This window comes from Topomyia yanbarensis, chromosome 2, assembly GCF_030247195.1.
Source record: "Topomyia yanbarensis strain Yona2022 chromosome 2, ASM3024719v1, whole genome shotgun sequence".
Classification (NCBI taxonomy): Eukaryota; Metazoa; Arthropoda; class Insecta; order Diptera; family Culicidae; genus Topomyia; species Topomyia yanbarensis.
Genome location: NC_080671.1, coordinates 286,908,342 through 286,933,856, shown reverse-complemented (window position 1 = coordinate 286,933,856; position 25,515 = coordinate 286,908,342). Strand labels below are relative to the sequence as shown.

The following is a 25,515-nucleotide window of genomic DNA, read 5'->3' as shown; positions in this document are numbered from 1 at the left end:
AAAAATTTCACCTTTTTACATTCATCGCAGAATTCGTTAGAATCGGGATTTTCTGCGTGATCGTACGTATCACCCTATAATTCAGGAACCAGAACTCGGATCCACACAAAATTCAACAGCAGCTGATGGACCTTTCATTTAAAATCAAGTTTGTTAAAATCGGTTCAGAAAATTCCGAGAAACCGATGTGGACAAATCAACAAATTTTGTTTTGTAACCATACTCTTCAACTCGTAATCCGGAACAAGATGTCGGTTGAAAATGAAATTCAATAGCAACCTATGGGAATATTATACCTTTCATTTGAATCTTAGTTTGTAAAAATCGGTTCAGCCATCTCCGAGAAACCGATGTGGACATTTTGTTAATAAATCCGCACATACACACATACATACATACATACATACATACATACATACATACATACATACATACATACATACATACATACATACATACATACATACATACATACATACATACATACATACATACATACATACATACATACATACATACATACATACATACATACATACATACATACATACATACATACATACATACATACATACATACATACATACATACATACATACATACATACATACATACACACATGCATACACACATACATACACACAGATATTTTGCGATATCGGCGAACTGAGTCGAATGTTATATGAGACTCGGCCCTCCAGGCCTCGGTTAGAAAGTCGGTTTTTGGAGCAATTGCATAACCTTTCTATATGAGAATGGCAAAAGAATAATATTTTTTTTAGCTTAATCAGCATGAGTCCAATGTTATCTTCATGTGATTATATTTTGAAATGTTGGTGGAATGGGTTTGAAAGTGGAGGGAATGGGGGGTTAGTAAAGTGGGAGTGTAGGATGCGTCAGAAAACCTTCATCTTATTTCGGTATACGGGGTGGATGAAGTAAATGCGGGCGTGAGGGCGGTCCAAGGGTAGGGGCATGATGAAGGAGGGAGGTGTAGGGGCAAGACACATGGGGGGGAGGGGCGGCGACGCAATACTCAACTGCATATTTTGCCATCCATTTGAGACTTGGTTTGAGAAAATCGATTCAGTCATCACCGAAAAACCGATGTGACTTTAATTGTGGAATATGCCCGGAATTCCGGACTTCCGGAATCGTCGATAGTGGACAATATATTTAAAGAATGTTTGATTGGCGAATCTCGATCTGCGATTAGAAGTAATTTGGTGACCATTTCAATAGTTTTTAGAATCTGAGGTATTACGATTGTACCGATTTATATGGGAAATTCCAGTGTATACTTACTAATACCCCTGTAACTCCGGAAGCAAGGGTCAGAACCGAATGAAATTCAGCTGCAGTCAATGGTATTACTATATCTTTCATTTGAAATCAAGTTTGTAAAAATCGGTAGAGAATTCGTTTGGGAATGGGTGTGATATTAGCTTAGGAACTTGGCGGGTTCCCCGGGGCCGTCATGAACCGTCATAGGTGGCCAATGTGGTCAAAGCTGCTTTGATTGATCATTAGTGATCCAGACCCGCAAACTAGAGTAATGTTTTCAATTCAATTTCATCAAACAATTTTAATATGTTTTACATCATTTGAACATCATGGTGGTACCAGTTTATATGGGAATTTGCTGTGTGACCGCACTCTTCAACCCGTAACTCCGGAACCGGAAGTCGGATCAACTAAAAATTCAATAGCAGCTTATGGGAGCGTTATACCTGTTATACCGTTATTCAGATGAAACTAAGTTTGCGAAAATCGGTTCAGCCATCTCTGAGAAAATTGTGTGAGTTTAAATGACACACACACATACACACACACATACACACACACAGACATTTGCCGATCTCGACGAACTGAATCGAATGGTGTATGGCACTCGGCTCTCCGGGCCTCGGTTAAAAAGTCGATTTTTACAGTGATTGCATAGCCTTTCTTTATATGAGAAAGGCAAAACAATTTCACCACCTGAGGAGCTATTATGGGTTTACTTGTCAGCATTCGATCCCAGCACGACGGATGATGAAGTTTCTACCCTTGTGAAAGATTGTCTGGGGGAGAATCTGCAACCGAGAATAGTTCGTCTAGTTCCTAAGGACAAGGATCTCTCATCTCTGAGCTTCATTACTTTCAAAGTTGGCGTTAGCAAATCATACAGGGATAAGGCTCTGTCCAATGACTCTTGGCCGGAGAACATCTACTTCCGTGAATTTGTGACCAATTCAAAAATCCAACGACCTATCATCAGGATTGCGGCGGAGAAGAATCCATCTGGTGGTGGACAGTAGCGCCAAGCTGTTCCGGATAAACATGTCTGTCCAACTTCTTGTACCCCGGCGAGCAATCTCGGTCTACCTGACGAATCGGCGACTTCTTCTGTGTCAGGTAAAGCCAAGAAGGGCATATGTCCTTCCGAATCAATACAAGATGCTGCACGCCCTCAATGTAAATTTCACTTACAGTCTGCTGATGAACACAACTCTACCGCCGCTGTGAATCTTCAATGTCAAAAACAAAGTTTTGATCCCATCGTAACGAGCACGTCTCTTCATAGCACATTCGGCTCTACAACGATCACAGAAGGACTAAGCACTCTATGCTATGCTGGTATGACTCATCGCACCCTGGGACGCACTGCAGCTAGCACTATGGAAGCCCTTGATCCCCCTGCCACAGTCGAGCCATTGCAGCCAGCGTTCACCAGTCGTCCCGGTCCTGTGTGCAGGAGTGGTGAAGGGGTCTTCCAAATCGATACCAACGGCAAGTACGAACCTGATTTTGTTAATGCAAGCATTGATCAGCTCCTCGCTTCCAGTCAATCGCGGCATTCAAACCTACACATATATTATCAGAATGCCGGTGGTAGGAATTCAGGAATCGACGATTATTTGATAGCAAGTTCGGATGAATGCTTCGACATAATCGCCCTCACAGAGACGTGGCTTAGCGATAGCACTCTGTCAGTGCAAGCATTTGGTGCCAACTACGATGTTTTCCGTACTGATCGCAGCTCACGCAACAGTCTCAAGGCTACCGGCGGCGGGGTACTTGTGGCTATCCATCGTCGATTGAAAGCGCAACTGATTGACGATACTTTGGGGGTCTGTGTCGAGCAAGTGTGGGTGCGAATCAAACTGGCTGGCTACGCACTTTTTCTTTGCGTGGTTTGTCTCCCACCGGACCGCACTCGCGACTCGACATTGATTGATTCACATACTGAGTCACTGGAACGGATTTCCGCTCAAGCAAGCCCGGTTGATGAGATCCTGATTGTTGGCGATTTCAATTTCTCCGGATTAAAATGGCGCTCTGCTTCTGACGGATTTATGTTCGCTGATCCCGAACTGTCATCTTTTCATAATGGTATCACCAGTTTGCTTGACTGCTACAGTCTAAATCTGCTGCACCAAACGAGTAATGTGGTGAACGAGAACAACAGAATCCTTGATCTCTGTTTTTCGAGCAAATCTGACTGCGCGCCAAAAGTTACCGCAGCACCATTCCCCCTGGTAAAAACTGTTAGACACCACCCTCCCCTGAATATAGTGCTTGAAGCGATTCGAGTGAAGCATGACTGCAATGCTTCTGACACCGTCAGCTATAATTTTAGAAAAGCCGACTATAATAGGATTATTGGCTTCCTGTCGAATATCCACTGGACTGAAATTCTCGACAATGATGATGTCAACGTTGCAGTCCAGACCTTCTCCAATGTTATGAGCTATGCTATCGATCGCTATGTACCCAAAAGAAGTGGTTTTCAATCTAAGCACCCAGCGTGGCACACTGCCGATCTGAGACGGTTAAAAGCGACTAAAAGAGCCGCTCTGAAGAAGTACTCCAAGTTTGGGGGCTACGTGCTGCGACAACACTACGTTCATGTTAACCAAGTCTATAAAAAGACATCGAAGCGTTGCCATGCCGATTACTTGCGAAACGTGCAACATTAGTTAAAGTCCGAACCTAAAACATTCTGGAAGCATGTAAACGAGCAAAGAAAGGAATCCGGGTTGCCTTCAACGATGAGCTATGGAGGACGTATGAGCTCTAGTTTACAGGAGATTTGCCAACTATTCTCTGAAAAGTTCGCGAGTGTTTTCTCCAACGAGAATCTGACACCGACCCAGGTTTCACGCGCGGCTCTTAATGTACCTCAATCATACCAGTCTTTGAACTCTATCAATATCGACAATAATATGGTACAACTGGCGATTGGAAAAATGAAGGCTTCAACTTCGGCAGGCCCAGATGGTATACCAACTATTATTATAAAAAAATGCTCCGCCGGTCTAATTGAACCTCTTTGTCATCTGTTTCAATTGTCGCTAACAACCGGAGTATTTCCCGAACTCTGGAAATCCTCCTTCATGTTTCCAGTTCACAAAAAAGGTGATAAAAAGGTAGTTGACAACTACCGTGGTATTACAACGCTAAGCGCAGTTCCGCAGTTTGAAATGACTGTGTTGGAACCCATATCCAGCCACTGCAAACAGTATATCTCCGAGACTCAGCATGGATTTATGCCGAAACGTTCAACATCTACGAATTTTCTGTCGTTCACAACATATGTTACAGATGTCAGGTCGGACGGACTTCAAACTGACGCTATCTACACGGACCTTTCAGCTGCCTTTGACAAGATTAATCACGCTGTTGCAGTGGCAAAGTTGGATAGACTTGGTTTGGTACTAATATTCTCTGTTGGATGCAATCGTATCTCAGTGATCGTCGTCTAGCAGTCAAGATAGGTGATTGTGTATCCGAAGAGTTCTTTGCTTCATCTGGTATTCCACAAGGCAGCCATCTCGGTCCATTGATTTTTCTTCTGTATTTCAACGACGTCAACTTTTATTTAGAAGGACCACGGTTGTCTTTCGCCGACGACCTCAAGTTATACCATAGAATCCGGAATACTGATGATGCAGCTTTCCTTCAACGCCAACTGGTAACCTTTGCGGAATGGTGCGAGTTCAATCGAATGACCCTAAACCCCAAGAAATGTACGGTCATTACGTTCTCGAGGAAAAAAACACCAATTCGATTCGATTACTGTCTAGCTGAATCCACGATTAACAGAGCGAATTGTGTCAAAGATCTCGGAGTTTTTCTCGATGAACAACTGACGTTTAAACAGCATATAAGCTATATTGTCGCAAAGGCATCACGCTGTTTGGGGTTCATAATGAGAATATCTAAGCATTTTTCAGATATTTACTGCTTGAAATCTCTCTACTGCTCACTCGTTCGATCAACTCTGGAATATTGTTCAGTTGTGTGGAACCCTCATTATCTTAACGGTGTCCATCGAATTGAAACAGTACAGCGCAGATTTGTTCGGTTTGCCCTTCGTCGATTGCCTTGGAGCAACCCTCACCAGCTGCCAAGTTACGAAAGCCGGGGTTTGCTTATTGGACTCGAAACATTGCAAGTGCGGCGGGATCTATTCCGTGCTATGACGATTTCGGATATTTTGCAAGATCGAATTGACTGCCCCGAGCTTTTCAGTGCGATAAATATGAACGTTCGCCCCCGCGCTCTTCGCAATAATTTATTCCTCCGATTACCTCTTCGCCGGACTAACTATGGAGTAAAGCCGAGACATCACGCGAATGAAATACCGACCTACGCCCGTCCCCTTGAACCAAGGTTTCATAGATACCTTAAGGATGATCGAATGTAGCCGTCTTCCCAGTTCACCATTGCTCCATGAAGTTTGCTAACTTTCGAGGGTTCTGTGATGAGTAATATTGACGAGCTACAGAGTCCACTTCTTCATTACCTGCAATGGAGCAATGCGAGGGAACCCAAACTAAGGTAATCTTGTACGATCTTACAGACAAAGCACGCAGGCGCTCCCAGATTTTCCTTAGAAAATCTGGAATGTGCTTTCTAGGTTTCATTGAACGGAGAGCCTTGATTGAGCTGAGGCTATCCGAGACAATAAAGTAATAATCGATAGGCAAAGAATCAATGATCCCAAGGGTATACTGAATAGCAGCAAGTTCTGCGACGTAAACTGAAGCAGGATCATTGAGTTTGAATGAGGCGGTGAGGTTTTGATTGAATATACCGAAGCCAGTGGAGCCGTCGAGGCTTGACCCATCGGTGCAAAACATCTTATTACAGTCGACTTCTGGAAATTTACTATGAAAGATGCTTGTGATCACTTGCGGACGTATGTGATCCGGGATTCCACGAATCTCGTCTTTCATGAATATGTCGAAGAATACAATTGAATCAGAAGCATGAAGGAGATTGACACGGTTGGGACAGCATGAAGAAGAATTGATATTTTCGAAGTACAAGGACATAAATCGGGTTTGAGTATTGAGCTCCACAAGCCTTTCGAAATTTGCAATTACTAACGGGTTCAAGATATCGCATCGGATGAGCAATCGATATGAGAGGTCCCAAAATCGATTTTTCAGAGGAAGGGCGCCCGCCAGTACTTCGAGACTCGTTGTATACGTTGAGTGCATGCAACCCAAAGCAATACACAAACAACAATATTGGATTCGCTCTAGTTAGATTAGGAAAAAAATGACCCCTATCGGCCCACCCCTGCTTCGATTCCTAATCCCACCAGGAGTACTTGCACCAAATTTGAAGCAAATCGGACTAGCTACCGGACCAACGTGCCTGAAGTTTGCATGGGATTTTTCGACAATTTACGTGGAGAAAACCCACTAACTCGTATTTTTGCCGCTAGGTGGCACTGTATGTATCGTATTATCACTGTAAGTGAAAATAGGAAAGATAATTTTATTGTCTACAACTTTGTCGAAGACTGCTTGTGAATTCTTCTTTATTAAAAAAAAGTTATTAAACTTTTAGTGACGTGATGTCTGAGTCAGTTTTGCATGGGACCTAGCAGTGCATGGTTGTGTATCAGTACTCGATTCGCATGAGCTAAACATTTTGTGAAATGACCGTAAGAAAAATAAAACCTTTATAATTTTAGTAATAACCGAAAAGCGTTAGATTTGTTGCTTGGGATTAGTGTTAAAAATGGTGACGTAAAAAAGTGACATCGTTTGATTTTAGATTTTAGAATGACACCCAGCCCCAGATAGTTCAGTAAACCATTTTCAATATCAAAAATCGAATAGAAACTGCCGCACAGAGGCGTAACCACCTTCACATCCTGGCCAAAATAGAAAAAATATTGTTTTTGTTTATTTGTCCATATTTTTAGCTTAAATTGTTCTTCGAAACATACTCTAACGTTCTGTTTAAAAAGGAAAGGTTTTCGTTTGATAATTTTTGTATACAATTATTTGAAATCAGTGATTTTTTTACACATTTTATTAGCTTGAAAGCCATTATCCCTAAATTTTTCAAATTGCCCAAAAACTAATTACCCAAAGTCAATATATACATCAAAATCGTGCTTTTCATAGCAAACTCCAGCAACTACAATCAATTGGGGTCAATTTTAGCTTTTCTTTGTCATTTTTGGGTAGGTTTTATAATAGTGCTAACTTTTATCAATGTTCCACATATTCGTTAGTAAAAAAGTACCTTATCGGGCTATGTCGGGTAAATCTGTTAAAAGGAGAAGATTATTTGGGGTGTCCTCTCACTGTTCCAAACATTCCCAATGAATCCCATTCTGATTTTTACAGCTGTTTGAAAATGTTGTGTTTTTTGTTCAAATTTAAGAGAATACAATTAAAAAAATCAGTATTGGGGCTATTTAAAAGATCTTATATGAAGAGAATAATTTGAGATACCGGTGGCTGAGCGGTATGCGTGACCGCCACTCATTCCAGTTGAGCTGGGTTCAATTCCAGCCAAGGTCATTGAGATTTTTCTGAGGTGAAAAAATCTGTGGTAACGTCTTCCTTCGGAAGGGAAGTAAAGCGGTTGGTCCCCGGTCCATGAGTTGATGGATCGATATCTAGTCCAGAAGTGAACTCACCTCTCTGGCGTCGGTAAAGAAGAAGTAGTATCCAACTTCTATACTTACTAACAAATATCCTCCTCACGTGATACTTGTGGAGTGAGCAGTAGTGCGGCCTCTAACAAAAGCAAGTATCGGACTAACGATTCCTTCACTTGCCTCCCGCGATCTACGTTAGGGCATGGCCGGCGCCGGTATTGATTAATAAACAATTTAGGATTACCAGGAGATACACATTGAAAGATGTTTCGCTACTCCCAAGCCTAATTATCTACTTATTCCCTGTGCTACTTCAGCTAGTCCAGATCGATAACGGAGTAGCGCCCAGGGGTGGTCGCACAAGCTCAAGCTCAAGTTTATATGACAAGAATGATTTGATTGAGTCCCCCATATTATTTTTTGTTAGATTGCGTCCATTAACCAAATTGAGCTATTATGACCACTATAGCCATATAAAAGAGTGTAAAATGTAACTTTCACTAACCTTGCTATATGAAGCGTAACGTACACAAGTTGCCTTGGAAACGTAAGCGAAGCGTCAAACAAATTATGCAATCTTCTCATTCCAGTTCCTTGTCTCCGGATTGCAAGTGTTAACGTGAATAATCCAGATTGAATATGATAATCACCTGGATAGATTTCTATTACCGAATTTACAAGAACTTGATTTTTTTTACTATAAGAAAACCAGAAAAGCAAAATAAACATATGAACTTGAAACAAAATGTTTTAATTTATGAAAAAAAGTTGAAACAGACTAAACACACAGAGATGCGAGGTTTCCTCAAACTGATAGATTACTCTAAAAACACGTTTACATTGAAAAATAATAATGCTCGTGGAATTCGTTTATTTTCGGCTTTGCATCACACTGCAAGGAGGTTTAATATTTTCATTTTCATGGTCATAAATTGTCTAAAACAATGAAAAACCATTTTTCATCGCTTATCGTATAAAAAAGCTTAAAAACATGTGAAATAATTTTGGCCATGGTTTTGATATAGTTACGCCATTGTGTAGCCCTTAAAAATTCCTTTCAGTCCACCTTCCGGATCTAGTCATCCAATATAATAACGGATTCGCTATAGAATACATAAAGATACTCATAGGTTTTGCATACCTCTGTCCTGGGCCGTTAAAAGAGATGATGACAAAGTTTGTTTTATCTTTCCAAATGTACCGGTACTTTCCATAGTACTGTGTTGGGCCACTTCTTCCGGTGCAACCATCTGGTAGAAAAATGTAAATCAATCATATATTACTTATTTATATATATACTATCTTGGAACATGAATGAAATATAACAATATAGAGGAATAATGAAATTGCAAATATGGAAGCGAAAAAAATGAAGAAAAAATAGCGATGTGAAAAATAACCCAATGTTGAGACCTTAGCACCAGGAGAAACAGGAAATATTGATCAATTTTACAGTACAGTAAACTTCTAAAAAGCACTATCATTAGGGTTACCAAATGCGCTGAGAGCAAAATAAGAACATTTCGAATCTCGACCGAGACTAACAAATTTTACTCATCTTTCAGTAAAATATGATTTTTGAGTTTTTAGAAAAGATACACAATATTGTTTGTTTTAGAAAAAGCGGTTTTTCGTTCCACTGGGGCTCCCAAGAACTGTGCAGAACATAAAGTCGATTGGTTAGCGTAACATGCAGCATTACATTTAAAATTGGTATGGATATTAGTACGAAGTACCTACCTTTTACATTTCCATTTCCGTAAACCAATGTTTTTTTTCTGAAGTATACAACTTATTTCTTGAAGTATAGTCCATGAAGCGACTAAGAAATTTATCGAAGATAATTTTTGTTTGTTTGTTTATTTGGAAGGCAAATACCCGCTGGAGCTGAATTTTGTTTTAACTCTCTCTTCGGCGGGTATAAAACCTTCTCATCTCTCTCAAAGTTCTTAGTGACTCTGAAATTGAATCCTAGCAGCTTAGAGACCTTAGAAAATGTATAGTCAACGTGGTTCTTCAAGAATACTGCGTCTGATAAGGTGACAATACTATGAATAGTTCGAGATGGCTACCCTGAGGTCTAGAACTCTGTGAACCCCGACTACCCTGAGAACCAAAAACCAGTGATATTAAAATTTAATGGCTCGAAGTAGAGAGGACAAAATTGTTTTTTCTGTCAACATTCAACAAGACAAGAAACATGAAGCGAGTTTTAGTTTGAAACATTGCTTCAACCAATGAATCTAATCAATGATTTTGAATCATTAATACGAACATAACAAATCAAAAGTTATTTAAAATGTAAAACAAAACAAAATTGGCACCTTTAAGCTAAGGCTAACGAATTGAATAAAAAAATCAAAAGTTCTGTAGGGAAATGAGTAACTAAAATTACGAATAAAATATTTCATTCGCTTGATCGAACTCATTCTGATTAAATTCAAATATGCCATGGACGACAACTAAGGACATCTATCTATCTATCTATCTATCTATCTATCTATCTATATATATATATATATATATATATATATATATATATATATATATATATATATATATATATATATATATATATATATATATATATATATATATATATATATATATATATATATATATATATATATATATATATATATATATATATATATATATATATATATATATATATATATATATATATATATATATATATATATATATATATATATATATATATATATATATATATATATATATATATATATATATATATATATATATATATATATATATATATATATATATATATATATATATATATAAGTCAATGTTTGTATGTATATGATTTATAGACTCCCAAACGGCTTAACCGATTGCCATTTATTATGGAGCGTGTTTGTGTGCTATTGGTTGGGGATTATCTGCCCGCTAGATGGCGCATCGGAACAAATTGTTTAGTGGTCCCTCTTTGCTTGGTTCATTATTTGATGGAGTTGGTTCAAGAACATACAAGCTGTTGAACTATTCAGATTTAAGGTCTATCCGCACTAGACCGATCCGACCCGACTTTTTCATCTTCGGATTCGCTCGGGTTGTTGATGTGATGGTGTTGGTAGCGTGTCGGGCATCCGACGCAAAAAAGAATCGTTGCCAACGATATTCCTTGAAAAGACTCTCCGACTTTTTTCTGCTTCTCCACCGACTCGCACAGAGAGAGAGAACGTGTGAGGGAACCAAAGCAGATAAAATGATTCCTCTGCTGGTGTGGGACTGCATGTCGTCCACCCAGAAGGGAAAAATATTTCGTCAATCACTTGTTGAACGGCTTGAACAGAGGCGCGTCTTTTGACGTAGGACTACGTCTTTGTTTTCGATATGGGGGTGCACTCTGCAAATTCAACAAAAATGGTATGTAACGAAAAGTGGTCCAATTTTAAACGCATATAATTCAGCCATCTCACGATAAATTTTCAAATTTTTTGCACAAATCGCCCCGAAATACTTCTAAGAATTGATTCCAACAGATAAACCCAAAGATTTTTGATATCATAGCATTAAAAAATTAAATAATATACAACCTTGTCAAAATATCGCGCATTAACACACAGAAGATAGCGCTTCCCAAGCCCTGTACGACAGATTGGTGTACCTATCGCGCTACGCTTCTATGAACGACGTCATCATCGACTATTTAAAGAACGGACTTGGCCAGACATGCTCAGTTCCCTGTTGAACGGCTGACGAAGCAGATCACTGCGCTGTGTTTTTTTACAGCCAGTGTAGCTGAGTTAGAAGTCCGTTACACTGGCTGTGGAGGGACGCTACACTGTGTCGTCCAACAGGCAACCGCTCCAACTGCTTCCTAAATGCCGCTGTAATGTTGCCAATAAATTTTTGGTTTAACTAGCACATGTATTTGCTATTTGCGCTTGAAATTAAGTAATGTAGTGGTAGTAATAAACTTCCCATTTTGGTTTAAACGCAAGGACAGTTTTAAAAACAGGATTTGATTAATTAGTTTCGCTCATCCCAGCAATTTTATCAATTCTGTAATTTAAAAGGAATTTTACGGAACTTGGTGAATTTGGCCCCACTTGCAACTGGTATAATCAACCTGCACAAAGTATTGCATAACGCAAGGCTGTTTTTGGAACAAAACGTGTTATCATTCAGCCCTTCGCTATGCAAAATCACAATATTATGACAGATGGGCTAAGCGCGGCCGTTCCTTTCAATCGGGAATGGCCGCGTTGAATTTTGGTGAAATGCGCTAATCAAAAATCTGCTACGCCGCCATGATTTGAAAGCCAACATCTAAAACGTCGCGTTAGGGTCGATCCACAATAAACAGAATCAATTTCAATCGACACAATTTTGTGATAGTCGAGAGTTCGGTTAATTTATTGATGAAGCATGGTGTAAAGTTTATGTTATTCACCTATGTCCAAAACAACAAATTTCTTCAATTAGCTATCCAATATTTTCGCTTTTTAACAAATGTCTAAAAATTGAGTCATGCCGTACGGTATCTGACTAGCTTCGAGCTTCGAGCAAAACAAGAAGAACAATTTAAACTGTCAGTGGGGCCCATAATTTGTGTGCCCGCTGAGATGTTGACTTATGTCAGTTCATTACAAAGGGGATAGGGGTGCCATAAACGTGGCGCTAATAGTGTCGTGGTGGTACTAGTTGTCTCTTTCGCTCTACCCATCATCATCAGCGTTGACTTATTTTGCATTGTGCGCTTGGGTTCAATGTTTGGGGCGAATGTGGTAGTAGGTAGGGGAACTGGCGGTAAAATGAACACGTTAAGCAAAGTCATTATTTTCTAACTAATAAGTGAATGAGATATTACAATCACCTTATATGTTTCTTGTTAGACATATTTTGTGCATATCTGGTGAAAATACTTCGTCATAAACACATTTTTTCAAACATGATTCTTGATTTCTAACCATGTCCAAAAATGAGACATGTTTATAGCGAGTGGGTAAATTGAACATGTGGCGGTGGTAAAATGAACAGCTTCTGGTGACTTGCAAAATGTCCTGTATGTATGCAATGCGCAGCGTTGGAAAGCATTTTTCCGATCAATTCTAATATCCCAACAAATCATGAGCTTTGCATACACACAGGGAATTTTACAGGCAAAGAATTGAATTTTCATGACGTAATATTAACCATTTACAATCCTGTGGCATCGAAACACATCTACAAACTTAGGGTTATCCAAGGGTGTTTGAACTTTTAGGATCTGTTTGAGAGCAACTAGAAAGCTTGGTCTATACATGAGATGTGATTATATTGTCTAAAATTTGATTTTTCTTCACCGGTCCGGGTGTTTTTCCCACACACTAAGTACTAAGTTTTACATTAAGTAGTATAGTCCTACGTCTACAGTTCGTGCAACCCCATAGGGCTGCCCCTTGTAGTTTTTTTTTACAATGGAGAAGACCTTTATGTCCTAGCCCAGTACACGTGCTATTGGTAGGGTCCAATCTACCACACGGGGTGCACTGGGGGCGTGTCGGACTCGAATGGTGACCAGCCATTAATACCGACTAAACTCCATTGGGCTCCGCCATCATTCCCCCCAGGAACTACCTCTCGGTATTACTTCTGGGGGGATGGCTGTACTAAATGTACTCATTCACTCTCACTCACGCGTTCATACATCCTGTATGAGGCTTACTTGGGTGCTCTCTCAATCGCACTTTGATTCACTCTCAAACACTCCCACATGAGGCTGACTTTTGTGCTCACCTTTTACGTTCCATGCGAGGCTGACTTGTGTGCTCGCCTTACTCATTCCTTGCTAGGCTTACTTTTGTGCTCGCCCCACCCATACCATGTGAGGCTGACTTGGGTGCTCACCCTATCACCTGATTCACTCTCAATCGTGCCACTCTATTGTACCTTTGTCACTCCCCCTGGCATCCCATGTGGGACATTTTTCTTAGGCCCCACTTCTGACATACCATGCGAGGCTGACTTGTGTGCTCACCTTTTTCATTCCTTGCTAGGCTGACTTTTGTACTAGCCTCTACCATACCTGTGAGGCTGACTTTTATGCTCACCCTTAACATGCCGTGTGAGACTGACTTGGATGCTCACCCTTTCACTCCTCTGCCACGCCATGAGGTATCGATAGCTAAGTTCCAACATACTACGCTACGACCCTCCCGTCTTGGCATGAGGCAGTCCACTTATACGCCTATACACTCACTCTTCTGTCTTGCTTCGGGGTGGCTGGGTTTACCTCTTACGCGGTTGCCAGTCGCTGCGCCAAACCTGCCTCGGCATGAACAGACCATTCACTCCCTTTTTTGCGCTTGGCCTTTTTCGCTCCACCTAACCAATCACTAGTTAGCCGTGCCCGTCGTCTGTTGCTCGGTTCGCCGGTTCGTTACCTGTAGCCTACTGGCAATCTGGATGGTAGCAGCCGAGACTGCGTTCCACTTCTCCACCGATTGACACATCCGCTGAATAAGGGTATCAGGGGTTGTGTCCCAGCCACAGACGTCAAGCATTGCTCTTCTTTCGACGTCGAACCGATGACATACGAACAGTATGTGTTCGGCAGTTTCATCTACACCTGGACAGTCCGGGCAGACTGGGACCTCCGCGTGCCCGAACCTGTGGAGGTACTGACGGAAACAGCCATGGCCTGACAGGAATTGTGTCAGGTGGAAGTGAACTTCCCCATGGGGTCTTCCCACCCAGCTCGATATGCTAGGTATCAGCTGGTGGGTCCACCTACCTTTCGAGGAGTTGTCCCACTCACGCTGCCATCTGGCGACCGAGGTCACCCTGGTGCGCTCGCGGGCTCATCTATTTCCACGTAGCTCGAAACACTCCTAATTTTCCCGAATGACCAGCCCGACTGGCATCATGCTCGCTATCACGCAGGATGCATCGTGTGATACCGTGCGGTAGGCAGATATCACTCTGAGGCACATCACGCGGTAGGTGCTCTCCAGTTTCTGTAGGTAAATGGTTACCCTCAGTGCTCTAGATACGGCAACTCCTGCCAGTAACCTACGTCAACTGGCGCACACCTTTGAGCTGTTGGACATCATTCTCGATAGAGCCGCAACAGCAGTCGACGCTCTCTTGCATGTATAGTCGACATGGCTGCCGAAGGTCAGCTTGTCGTCTATAATGACTGCGAGAGACTTCAGACTTCGCTGTGAAGTGATCGCGACTTCTCCCACATGGATAACTGCATGTTGTGCCGACTTGCGGTTGTTGACGATAACTACCTCCGTCTTATGATGAGCGAGCTCCAGGCCTCTCGCGCTCATCCATTCCTCCGGCAAAGCCGACGATCTTGACCCCAGGAGGGAACTTCAGTCTCAGAACCCCGTCATACATGAGGTTCCATAGCACCGGGCCTAGGATCGAGGCCTGCGGGACTCAGGCGGTAATCGGAACCCTTTTCTGACCGGCATCGGTCTCGTATAGCAGTACGCGGTTCTGGAAGTAACTTTCCAGGATCCGGTACAGACCCACCGGTAGGCTAAGCCGGTGTAACGAGAGCGCGATGGCATCCCAGCTTGCGCTGTTGAATGCGTTCTTCACGTCAAGTGTCACTAACGCACAGTATCGAATGCCTCGCCTTTTTCGTTGGATCGCTATCTCGGCAGTATTTATCACTGAGTTGAGAGCCTCCACTGTGGACTTACCCTTCCGAAAGCTAAACTGGTTGCTTGACAGACCGTCCGTACCTTCCGCGTACGGGGTGAGCCTGTTGAGGATGATCCTCTCAAGCAGTTTGCCAGTCGTGTCGATCAGACAGATTGGTCTGTACGCCGATGGGTCGCCTGGCGGCTTCCCGGGCTTCGGCAACAGCACCAATTTCTGCCTTTTCCATCTATCGGGGAAACGGCACTCGTCAAGGCATCTCTGCATAGCTAGCCTGAACATGTTCGGGTTCGCTATGATCGCTGCCTTGAGTGCGTTGTTTGGAACTCCATCCGGCCCTGGAGCTTTGTTCATTGCTAGGGATTTAGCCACTGCGAGTAGTTCTTCGTTCGTCACTGGAGCCACCATTTCGGCTGTGCCCGCACTGTCTCGTAGTGCAGGTGGCCAGGGGCTTGTGGCTCGAGACGGGAAGAGTACTTCGATAATCGTTGCCAACCGGTCCGGAGACCGTTCTGGGGGTGAGGAGCCCCCTTTGGTCTTGGCCATCACAATCCTGTAGGCGTCACCCCACGGATTCGCGTTGGCACTCTCACATAGGTTGTCGAAACACGCTTTCTTGCTGCTTTTAATGGCCTTGTTGAGGGCCAATTTCGCAGCTCGAAACACTTCACGGCGGTTCTCTCTTGCATCCTCGGTGCGAGCTCTTTGCATCCTACGTCTAGCTCTGAGGCAGGCTGACTGTAGAGCTGCAATCTGGGCACTCTACCAGTATACCGGGCATCTACCGTTTCTTGGCAGTGTTTCTCTCGGCATAGTGGCGTCGCACGCGTGTGATAGAACAGCTACCAGCGCATCCCCGCTTAGACTGTCGGTGTTGGCCTCCAGTCCCAGGGCAGCGGTGAAAGCTTCGCTGTCGAAGTGATTGGACTTCCACCCGCGTACCTGACAGGGATCTCCCGCCCTCGGATGCTGCACACCATAGTTGATCTTAAAGCGGATTGCTAAATGATCGCTATGGGTGTAGCCTTCGTCTACCCTCCATTCCATGCCTGGAGCCAGACGCGGGCTGGCAAATGTTAGGTCAATCCACGCCTCCACTCCGTTTCTACGGAATGTACTAGCGGAGCCATTATTAGCTAGCACAGTATCGAGTTTCGCAAGCGCCTCTATTAGCGCTTGACCCCTGCTATTTGTACAGCGGCTGTCCCACTCCACTGCCCAAGCGTTAAAGTCTCCCGCTATGACTACCGGTTTCCGGCCCACTAGGTCCGACGAGAGCCTGTCGATCATCTGGTAGAACTGTTCTATTGGCCACCTTGGTGGGGCGTAGCAGCTGCAATAGAACACACCATTGATCTTGGCAATCGCAACACCCTCGGCGGAGGGGTGTATTACCTCTTGAACCGGGAACCGTCCCGTTGTACAGATTGCCACCATTCCAGACTTGTCCGACACCCAATTGCCGTTGCCGGCAGGGATGCGGTACGGGTCTGATAAGAGGGTCGACTCCGAGACCGACTGCCACAGCAGCTGTTGGACTGCTGCACAATGGTTAAGATTTAGCTGTGTGACGTTCACGGCTTCTTCTTATTTAACTCACCGAAGGGACACGAAGGTCCGCCCATAGCATGTTTATGGGCTTGCTTCTTAGCGGTGCAGATAAGGCACTTATGTGCCTTAGTGCACCCCCGCTCTTTATGTCTCTCCTCGCCGCAGCGACGACATAGTTTGCTCCTATCTATGCCTTTGCACTCGTATGCTTTGTGGCCGGACTCAAGGCACCTATCCACTGAAGGCGGCTGGGGTATACTAATAAGGCATACCGACCAGCCGATCTTCAGCTTCCCTTTCTCGGTTACCTTTTTGGCATCCGCCTTCAGTAGCCTGAGGTAGGCTACTTGGGTGCCAGCGGGTCCATCTCTCAATCGCACAGAGGCCCGCTCGATTGTGACGTCGCAATACTCCTTAACGGCTGCGACGACGTCTTCTGCGGTCGTGAACTCGTCCAAGTGCTTGCACTGGAGAGTCATTTCCGCCCCTAGCGACCTGACTTGGGCGCCCTCACCAAGGACCTCTTGGGCCAAGGCCTTGTATACCGCACTAGATTGTGCGCCTCGCTTCAGCACAAGGAGCATTTCTCCCGTGTTGGTGCGTCTCACGCTACGCACATCTTGCCCAAGGGCCGAAAGGCTTTCGGCCGCCTTCATCGACTTTAGTACATCGGCATATTTGTCCTTGTCGGTTTTCAACCACAAGGCCTCGCCTCTGTCCTTGGCCTTCTTCGCGGGCCGCGGTACCTCCGGTGTTGGTGCCGGCTTCTTCCTGGTGACCAGCGTCCAGGGGTTTGGGCCCCCCGTGCCCTGGTCGCGCCGGCTTGCTGGTACCAACGCTCTGGTCAGCGAGGTCACTCTCGCCCTCGCTTACCTCGCCCAAACGGCGTTTGACCTAAACGGTTGCACGCCGTGTGGTGTCGCTTTTTGCACTCTCGCCTGGCGACTTCCTAGGGCGCTTCGCGTTCGACGCCGTCTTGCGATTGCCCTTGCCCTTGCCTTTTCCCTTCGAGGGGAACTCGGCCGCCGCTTCAAGCGACGTGGCTGCTCCATAGAAGGTGAAGGGCACTGTCTGAGTGCCCGTATCGACCTTCTCTTTTCCCTCCTTCTTGGAGGCCACTGTCTGGGTTTCTCTGTCGGACTTCTCCCGACATTCCACCCTCTTAGCATAAGCCTGCTGTTTCTGTCTTGCGACACGAACAGTTTTTCGGAGTTCCAGGAGACTCTGTTTTAACTCCTTGCTTATATTTTGCTTTGCGCTAGTGTACTCGATTATTGCATCGAGCTGCTCCACCACTTTGCCATCGCCGATAATGGCCCGTCCGGTGCGTTGGTAGGGCTATTGCCTACCGCTGCTAGGGGGTCACTGGTGCTTTCAGATGCAGCACTCATCGCTCCACTACTCTCCCCACGGGGGGAGACCTCGCCAAACCACCTCTAGCGAAGGGGTTTGGCACCTCCGTTTGTTTAGTATATTTATTTTTGCTCTCCATATCAAATCCCAAGAGTCGCGCGAGAAATAAATGTCCGCCACGCCAGAGCTCCGCATTAGCGTGGTAAGGGACGCTTACTGTGGGGGTTGCCCAGGTACCCCACAGGCTCCGTTAACGATCGAGCATCTTTTTCACCCCCTCGATCACTCATCCCTCGGCACGGGTCGCGTCACGCCTTGGAATTGGGGTTATGACCTATCTTGCTTTACGTGGTGACCGCGGCCCAGATCATCACAACCATCCTCCTTTACCAGGGCTTTGGACCTGTAGCTCTGGTTCTCAATAGTTCCATGTACGTATATTATTACAGACATGCCACTATTGAGATCCGTCATTCGCTAGCGGAGAGCGGAACAGAGGCGCGTCTGAGAGAATCAAAGCGGACAGATTGGTTTTCCAACCGGTGTGGAATTGATTCTATGCCGGGATGGCCCTCGCGGATTGCTAGGATTTCTTCCGATTTTACTTTCAGGTTGTTTTTTTTTCGAGCTGGATGTTCAAATTTGTTTATGAACACCACAAGGTTGGATATTTATGCTATTCGCGAGTCCCGGTTGTATGTTGTACATCGGTAGGAAGAATGTTCTCGATTTGTTGACAAATATATCATTTTTGCTTGAAGCGAAACTGAGTCACGGTATTTAAAGTATTAAAGTACATTTAATAATGTATCGTCATTACTTAAGGAGTAAACCTCAGTAGAGAACGAAAAAATATTAATGTTTTGTGAGTTTTTATTATGATTAGGGCGTACAAAGCCAAATGTCAAAATTCATTTTCAGTGGAAATTCCGGACAAATCGTTACTCGTCAATCACAGATGTGGTAGTAAACAAAAGAGAAAAGTTTTCTACTGTGATCTCTGTTCAGCAAGTAACGGCTTGTCTGGAATTTCCATACAAAAAGCAATTTGAACGTTGGCTTTCACGCCGTAATCATATGTTTGTTGAGAATTATAGCAAACATTTTGAAACATCACACCTAGTTTAAATTACTAGGTAATTTTTTTAAAGATCTTGGTTCGGGCATCAACACAGTACAGTAATGTTTCGATTATATCACAGTTGTTCTGTATTTTAGTGTGATATATTTGAAGCGTGATATATTCAAAACAAAACAAAAAATTACATTCAGACAGTAATAAAAAGTTAAAGTAAGTTAAAAAAATAAATCGTGGTAGAGTAATGAGCCTATTTTTGCTATGTTTCTATTATTACAATAACCATATGAAGCGTCTGCCATCTTTGTTCAACGCATTGGGTCAAATGGTGTGGCATCACAGGATAATGTTTCCCTACACAGCTTCACTTTACGTAGCCAGTACCGTTTCTTAACCCTCCGGCACTAGAGCCGTTGTATTTGATACAACACTTTCAGAAACTCTAACGAAATCTTCTTTCAGCACATTCGGGGAGCTATTGGCTCGAGTGCCGGAGGGTTAAAATTGTTGAACCACCCAAAATTAAACTTGAAGGAAACTGGCACAGTAACGTTTTGGGCAAATATCTTGACTTAAAGTCAGTGTATTCGAAGAGACTATAGTTCAGTTCTCGTTGTTTCAACATCCATAGAAATAGTCCCACCTCCCATTGTTAATATTGTCCTTCCAAAGGAAAAGTATTCTCATCAATTCAAGAGTAAATGCATATCTCGGCATACCAATCATATCTTGCATATTTTGTTTTTCTTATGATTTTGCTAGATTTTCCTGTGGACATTGACATTAAGATACTTTTTAGTTGGACAATGGCCCAGTTAAAAAGTAACCAACCAGTGAATCACGACTGTACTTTTATTGTAAGGGGAAGTACATTTTACCTTTTAACGCTAGGATTTTAGCTTGTTTTCGCACGGGTTAAGAAAACAGCAATATCATGTCACTAAAAAATCCAAAACCATATAAACTTGCTCCTGTATCTACCTAGTAGCGACTTGTCTTATCTTTGAATTGGCGTCCTGTAAAATGCATGAATGTTTACCTAGAAATGGGACAAGTACAAAACAATACCAATCCTTTATTGCCTATCGTAAAGCCAATAAATACCTACAAAATGCATATTGTCTACGTGATAGACCTGCAAGTACAAAACAAACTTTTTTATACCCAGATTAAAGTATTTATGTTCAATGCCATTGCAAATAAGTTTAGTCACATACAAGGGTTTGTAGTTCCAAAATATCTCGGGAAGTGAATAAAGAACTCATAAAAACAAGAAAAAAAATAGTACGGAGAAAAGCGAAGTCATATTAGCTAAATTAACTGTGTAGTAAATGGAAAATTTTACAGAAGAAGAGCTATTGGCAATGGCAATTGCACTTGAAGAAGAAGAAACCGAAGAAGCTTCCGCCCCAAAGAAAAAAAAATGGGTCCACGAAGCTTGGACAAAACGTAGCACAGAAGGCGAATTTGCTACACTTTATAAAGAATTAGTGGCAGACCCAGTTAAATTTCATGAATATTTTAAAATGACAAAGAGTTGCTTCGATGCTTTGTTAGATAAACTTGAGGTTTATTTGAAAAAAGAAGATACCAAATTCCGCCTGGCTATTGCACCTCGTGAAAGATTAGCTGTGTGTTTAAGGTATGTTTCGCTAAATAAGCGTCATTCTCTTTTGTATTATCTATTAATTATTATATTTTTGCCTTTCTCAATAGAAAGGTATTGCAATTGCTCTGAAAACCGACTTTTTAACGGAGGCCCGGAGGGCCGAGTGACATATACCATTCGATTCAGTTCGTCGAGTTCGGCAAATGTCTGTGTGTGTATGTATGTGTGTATGTATGTATGTGTGTGTGTATGTGACCAAAAATGTCACTCATTTTTCTCAGAGATGGAACCGATTTTGACAAACTTAGTCTCAAATGAAAGGTGCAACGTTCCCATAGGCTGCTATTGAATTTCTAATGGATCCGACTTCTGGTTCCGGAATTACAGGGTGATGAGTACGAACAAGCAGAAAATGTCGATTTTAATAAATTCTGCAATGAATGTATAAAGGTGATTTTTTTTCAAAAATATGACCACAACTGCTTCGATTTGTAATATTAGGTCACTAACATCCATTCAAAGTCTATTTGGCCACATTGGCCACCATTATCGGTTCCGGAAGCCCCGGCGGAAGTATCTAAATTCAGAATAACAGTCACATCGGTTTCTCGGAGATGGCTAGACCGATTCGACTAAGCTTGGCCTCAAATGAAAGGTATTGCGTCCCCGTAAATGGCTATTTAATTTCATCCCGATCCGACTTCCGGTTCCGGAGTTACAGGTTGTGACGTGCGATCACATAGCAAATTGTGATTCAAACCGATACTCCGATGAAAGCAAAAAAGGTAAAAATTTCGCTCAAATGTCTCTCAAACAACTTAAATTTGCTCTTCTAGGTCACCGACGGCCAACCAAACTTTCGTTGACTACATTGACCACCATAGACGGTTCCGGAAGTACCCTGGAAAAGCGGCCATCTTTCAAAATTTACGAACTCACATCAGTTTCCCGAAAATGGTTGGGCCGATTTTCACAAACTTAGTCCCAAATGATAGCTATAATATCCCCATAGATGTCAATAAAATTTCGTACGGCTCGCTTATATGGATCCGGAAATATAGACTAAATCGTCCGGTCACATATGAAATTCCCAAATAAGCCGGAACTCAAATTTTTTTCCAAAGGGGGGACCCCATGAAATTTCAGAAATCGAATTCGTATTTTTGATGCCAAACATATTTAAAATGCATGAAACGTCGAGATTTTATGTTATCTCGAAAAAAATTTTTTTTATGAAAATCGACTTTTTGGGACTTTGCCGATTTCGCACCTTTTTTCAGTTCAATATTACCGATGCTGTTTTTTCTTTTTCAAAATTTTAGAACTCGAATCATGATTTATTTTCCTGTATATAGTTGTCATGTGATGTATAATAATAAAATGTAATATATGCATTTAAAAGTTTTTAATGAATATAAACAACGCACACATTCTCGTGATTCATGATTGAGAAAGGCACAATTGCACCGCTAGGTGGATTAAAATAGGTTTTTATATAGGTATCTCACAACAGGAGATTCTTTGAAAACAATATCATTCAGTTATCGCCTAGGACAGTTCATGATATCGTCAACGAATCTTGTAAGATAATAGTGGATAAATTGCTAAAAGAAGTCATACCACAGCCAACAGAACAAATATGGAAAGACACAGCAAGACAGTTTTATGATCAATGGAACTTTCCAAATTGCATAGGTGCTCTAGATGGAAAACACATCAACATTCAATCGCCTGGAAACAGTGGATCTGTGTATTTTAATTACAAGAAGACATTTTGTTACTATGTTTTAATTGCCGGCGTCGGCGGTAAAACATGATGATGAGTTATGTTCTACCATAGACCATGCGGTAGACTTGGGTGAAACGCCCAACTCCTACTCTGCAGAAGGCAAAAAAAAATTCTTCACATTTCCTTTCGATCATGCCCATATGAGCCTGCCTAGTTCTAGTTTTCCGTTCTAAGTTTATAACTGATTCGCTCTAGAATACCTATCCGTCTTTCAATTTCATTGCTTTCGTTTCTCTTAGTCTCAAATTTGCCGAAAATAGCCAACAAAATCGATACAGAAGAAGACATTTTCCATCGTATTGTTTGCTCTTGTCGACGCTAACTATAACTTTTTGGCAGTCGATGTTGGTGCTCAAGGACGCAATAGTGATGGAGGAATTTTTACCAATTCCAATCTTGGGAAATCTCTGGAAAGTAGAAGTCTCTCTGTACCTTCCGATTCGCTGCCTGGAACAAACAATGTTGCACCTTATGTGATTGTTGGTGATGAGGCGTTCCCGCTAAAGACTTATCTCCTAAGACCATATACAGGACAAGGGTTAAGTGTTGAAAAACGAATTTTTAATTCTCGATTGAGTCGTGCCAGGAGAACGTCAGAAAATGCTTTTGGTATTCTGACTCAAAAACTCCGAATTTATAATCGACGAATACAAGCAGATCCTAAATATGCTGACTATATTGTACTTGCGACATGCGTGCTACACAATTTCATCCGAAAGTACGACGGCGTGCAAGATATACAAGGTGGTGAAGGACCGTCACGCCAAAATCAACAAGATCTCCAACAGCTACCTCATCAAGGTGGAAATGCGTCACAAGCTGCCTTCCAAATTCGAGAAAATTTTAAGAATTATTTAAATCCGATGTTGGATCTGTTCCGTGGCAAATCGCGTCTATAAATAATTGATAAGTCTTGCATTTTTATGATGAAATTATTGAATAAAACATATACACCTTAAAATCGCCGTTATTTATCTTATTTGCTAAATAACTCAAACTGTTTGCCTTTCATGACCATAGAATTTTACAAACACAGCATTCCGAAATCGATTCAAAATTGGTGTTGTTGTTGCTGTTGATGATGTTGCTGTTGTCGATGTTACTGTTGTTGATGCTGTTCATAATGGTTTTGTTGTTGATACTGTCGTCCCTGTCGTCTATGTCGTCGATATTGATGTTGTCAATGTTGTCGTGATTGTAGAACAATGCTCCGATGCCGTCATCGCAATCTAGTGACCCATCTTCGTTTCTTTCGGAGTTTTGGACCATTATGTTCATCAATTCGTATTTATTAACGTTTTTAGGGTGGCGCCACATCCCGCCAGAAATGTGTCAATGTGGTTGTTTTCATTCTTTTTTAGATTTTTTATAAAAACATGATTTGCGGTGTTACTAGCCATTCCAAAATTACTTAAAGGATTTCTTCCAAGCTTCGTCACCGATTCGTTTGTCGATATTTTTTCATAGAAAGATTACTGCATGTTATTGAAATGATACACTATAATGTACAAAATTTTTGATAAATTTGTTTTACGCAAACTTCTAAAAAATTTCCCAAGAGCGTGTTTTTTCACGCTGAAACCTGCATTTTTTTCGTTTGATTTTGTAAACTTCAACAAAATAGGACAAATTTTGTGAAAGTTCAATGGGTTTGTGCTTACTTCAGAGAAGTTGTGTGCTACACAGAGTAGTTATGTAAAGTCCAGTAAAGTATTTCAAACTTTTAGTAAGTCATAAATTCATCGTGGAAATCTAGCAAGCATAAAAATTTTTTGCAAGCTTTAGGGACGCCGTACCAGTTTCAGGAAAGTGTTCCATGTTTCGGGAGATTGCAAGAAGATCCTTAATACTTAAGATTATTATTAAGGATATCCTTGCAATTATTAAGATTATGACACTCAGATTAGTTATAGTTTCGTTTTGTCAACCTTAAGAGTATCTCAACGAACTTTAAAGACAATCTTCGAGGGTCGTATGGAATTTAGGAAATACTTTAGAGACTTTCTATACTAACAATTTCTACAGAAAGCAGAGTGTTCACGATTTTCACACATATTTTACCAACCTCGGGAAATTCTACGAACTGAACATTTAGAAATATTATAACAGTTTCAGTAGATTTTGTTAATGGCTATCGGTGCACCGCGGTGAATCAGTCAAGCTGTACTGCACTTCAAGAAAATCCTACGATATTAAGTAATATCTTAAGAATCTCTAGAAAGTTCACGATATTCCAAGAATATTCTATGAATTCATGGAAAATCTTTTAACCCCAGGGGGCCTCTGTAAATTTTATAAAATTCTATCAAACATAAAAAATGCCAAGTGCATTTCATGGAACTAACAGTTAATTTCAACGAGAAAAACTTACAGAATTAGAAAAGTGACGAATATCAAAAAACCTCTTCAAGCTTTAGGTATGGCATATCCCACAAGCTTCTGAGAAGTCTTACTAACTTTAAGCAAAACTGTAAAATTTCGAGACATTCTTCGAACATCAAAGAAGATTTTTGGCAATTTTTAAGGTTAAAATCTAGAGCGTTGATAAAACGGTTTGTGATGAACGATCTTCAAACATTATGCACATAAAAGTTGAGTGCTGAGTCCCATAC

General features: G+C 41.9%; 1 protein-coding gene across 6 annotated transcripts in view; it reads right to left on the bottom strand.

The window, feature by feature from the left end:
• Window positions 1–25,515, bottom strand: part of LOC131683228 (3-phosphoinositide-dependent protein kinase 1) — a 615,616-nt gene that overhangs the window by 112,018 nt on the left and 478,083 nt on the right. For 3 of the 6 annotated variants that reach the window (XM_058965065.1, XM_058965066.1, XM_058965064.1), the window contains one exon: window positions 9,036–9,144. In XM_058965065.1, the coding sequence (XP_058821048.1) occupies window positions 9,036–9,144 (109 nt within the window). Of the gene's footprint in view, window positions 1–8,541; window positions 8,592–8,753; window positions 8,970–9,030; window positions 9,145–25,515 lie in introns of those variants that run through there. The other 3 variants (XM_058965068.1, XM_058965067.1, XR_009304439.1) reach the window with 3 other exon arrangements.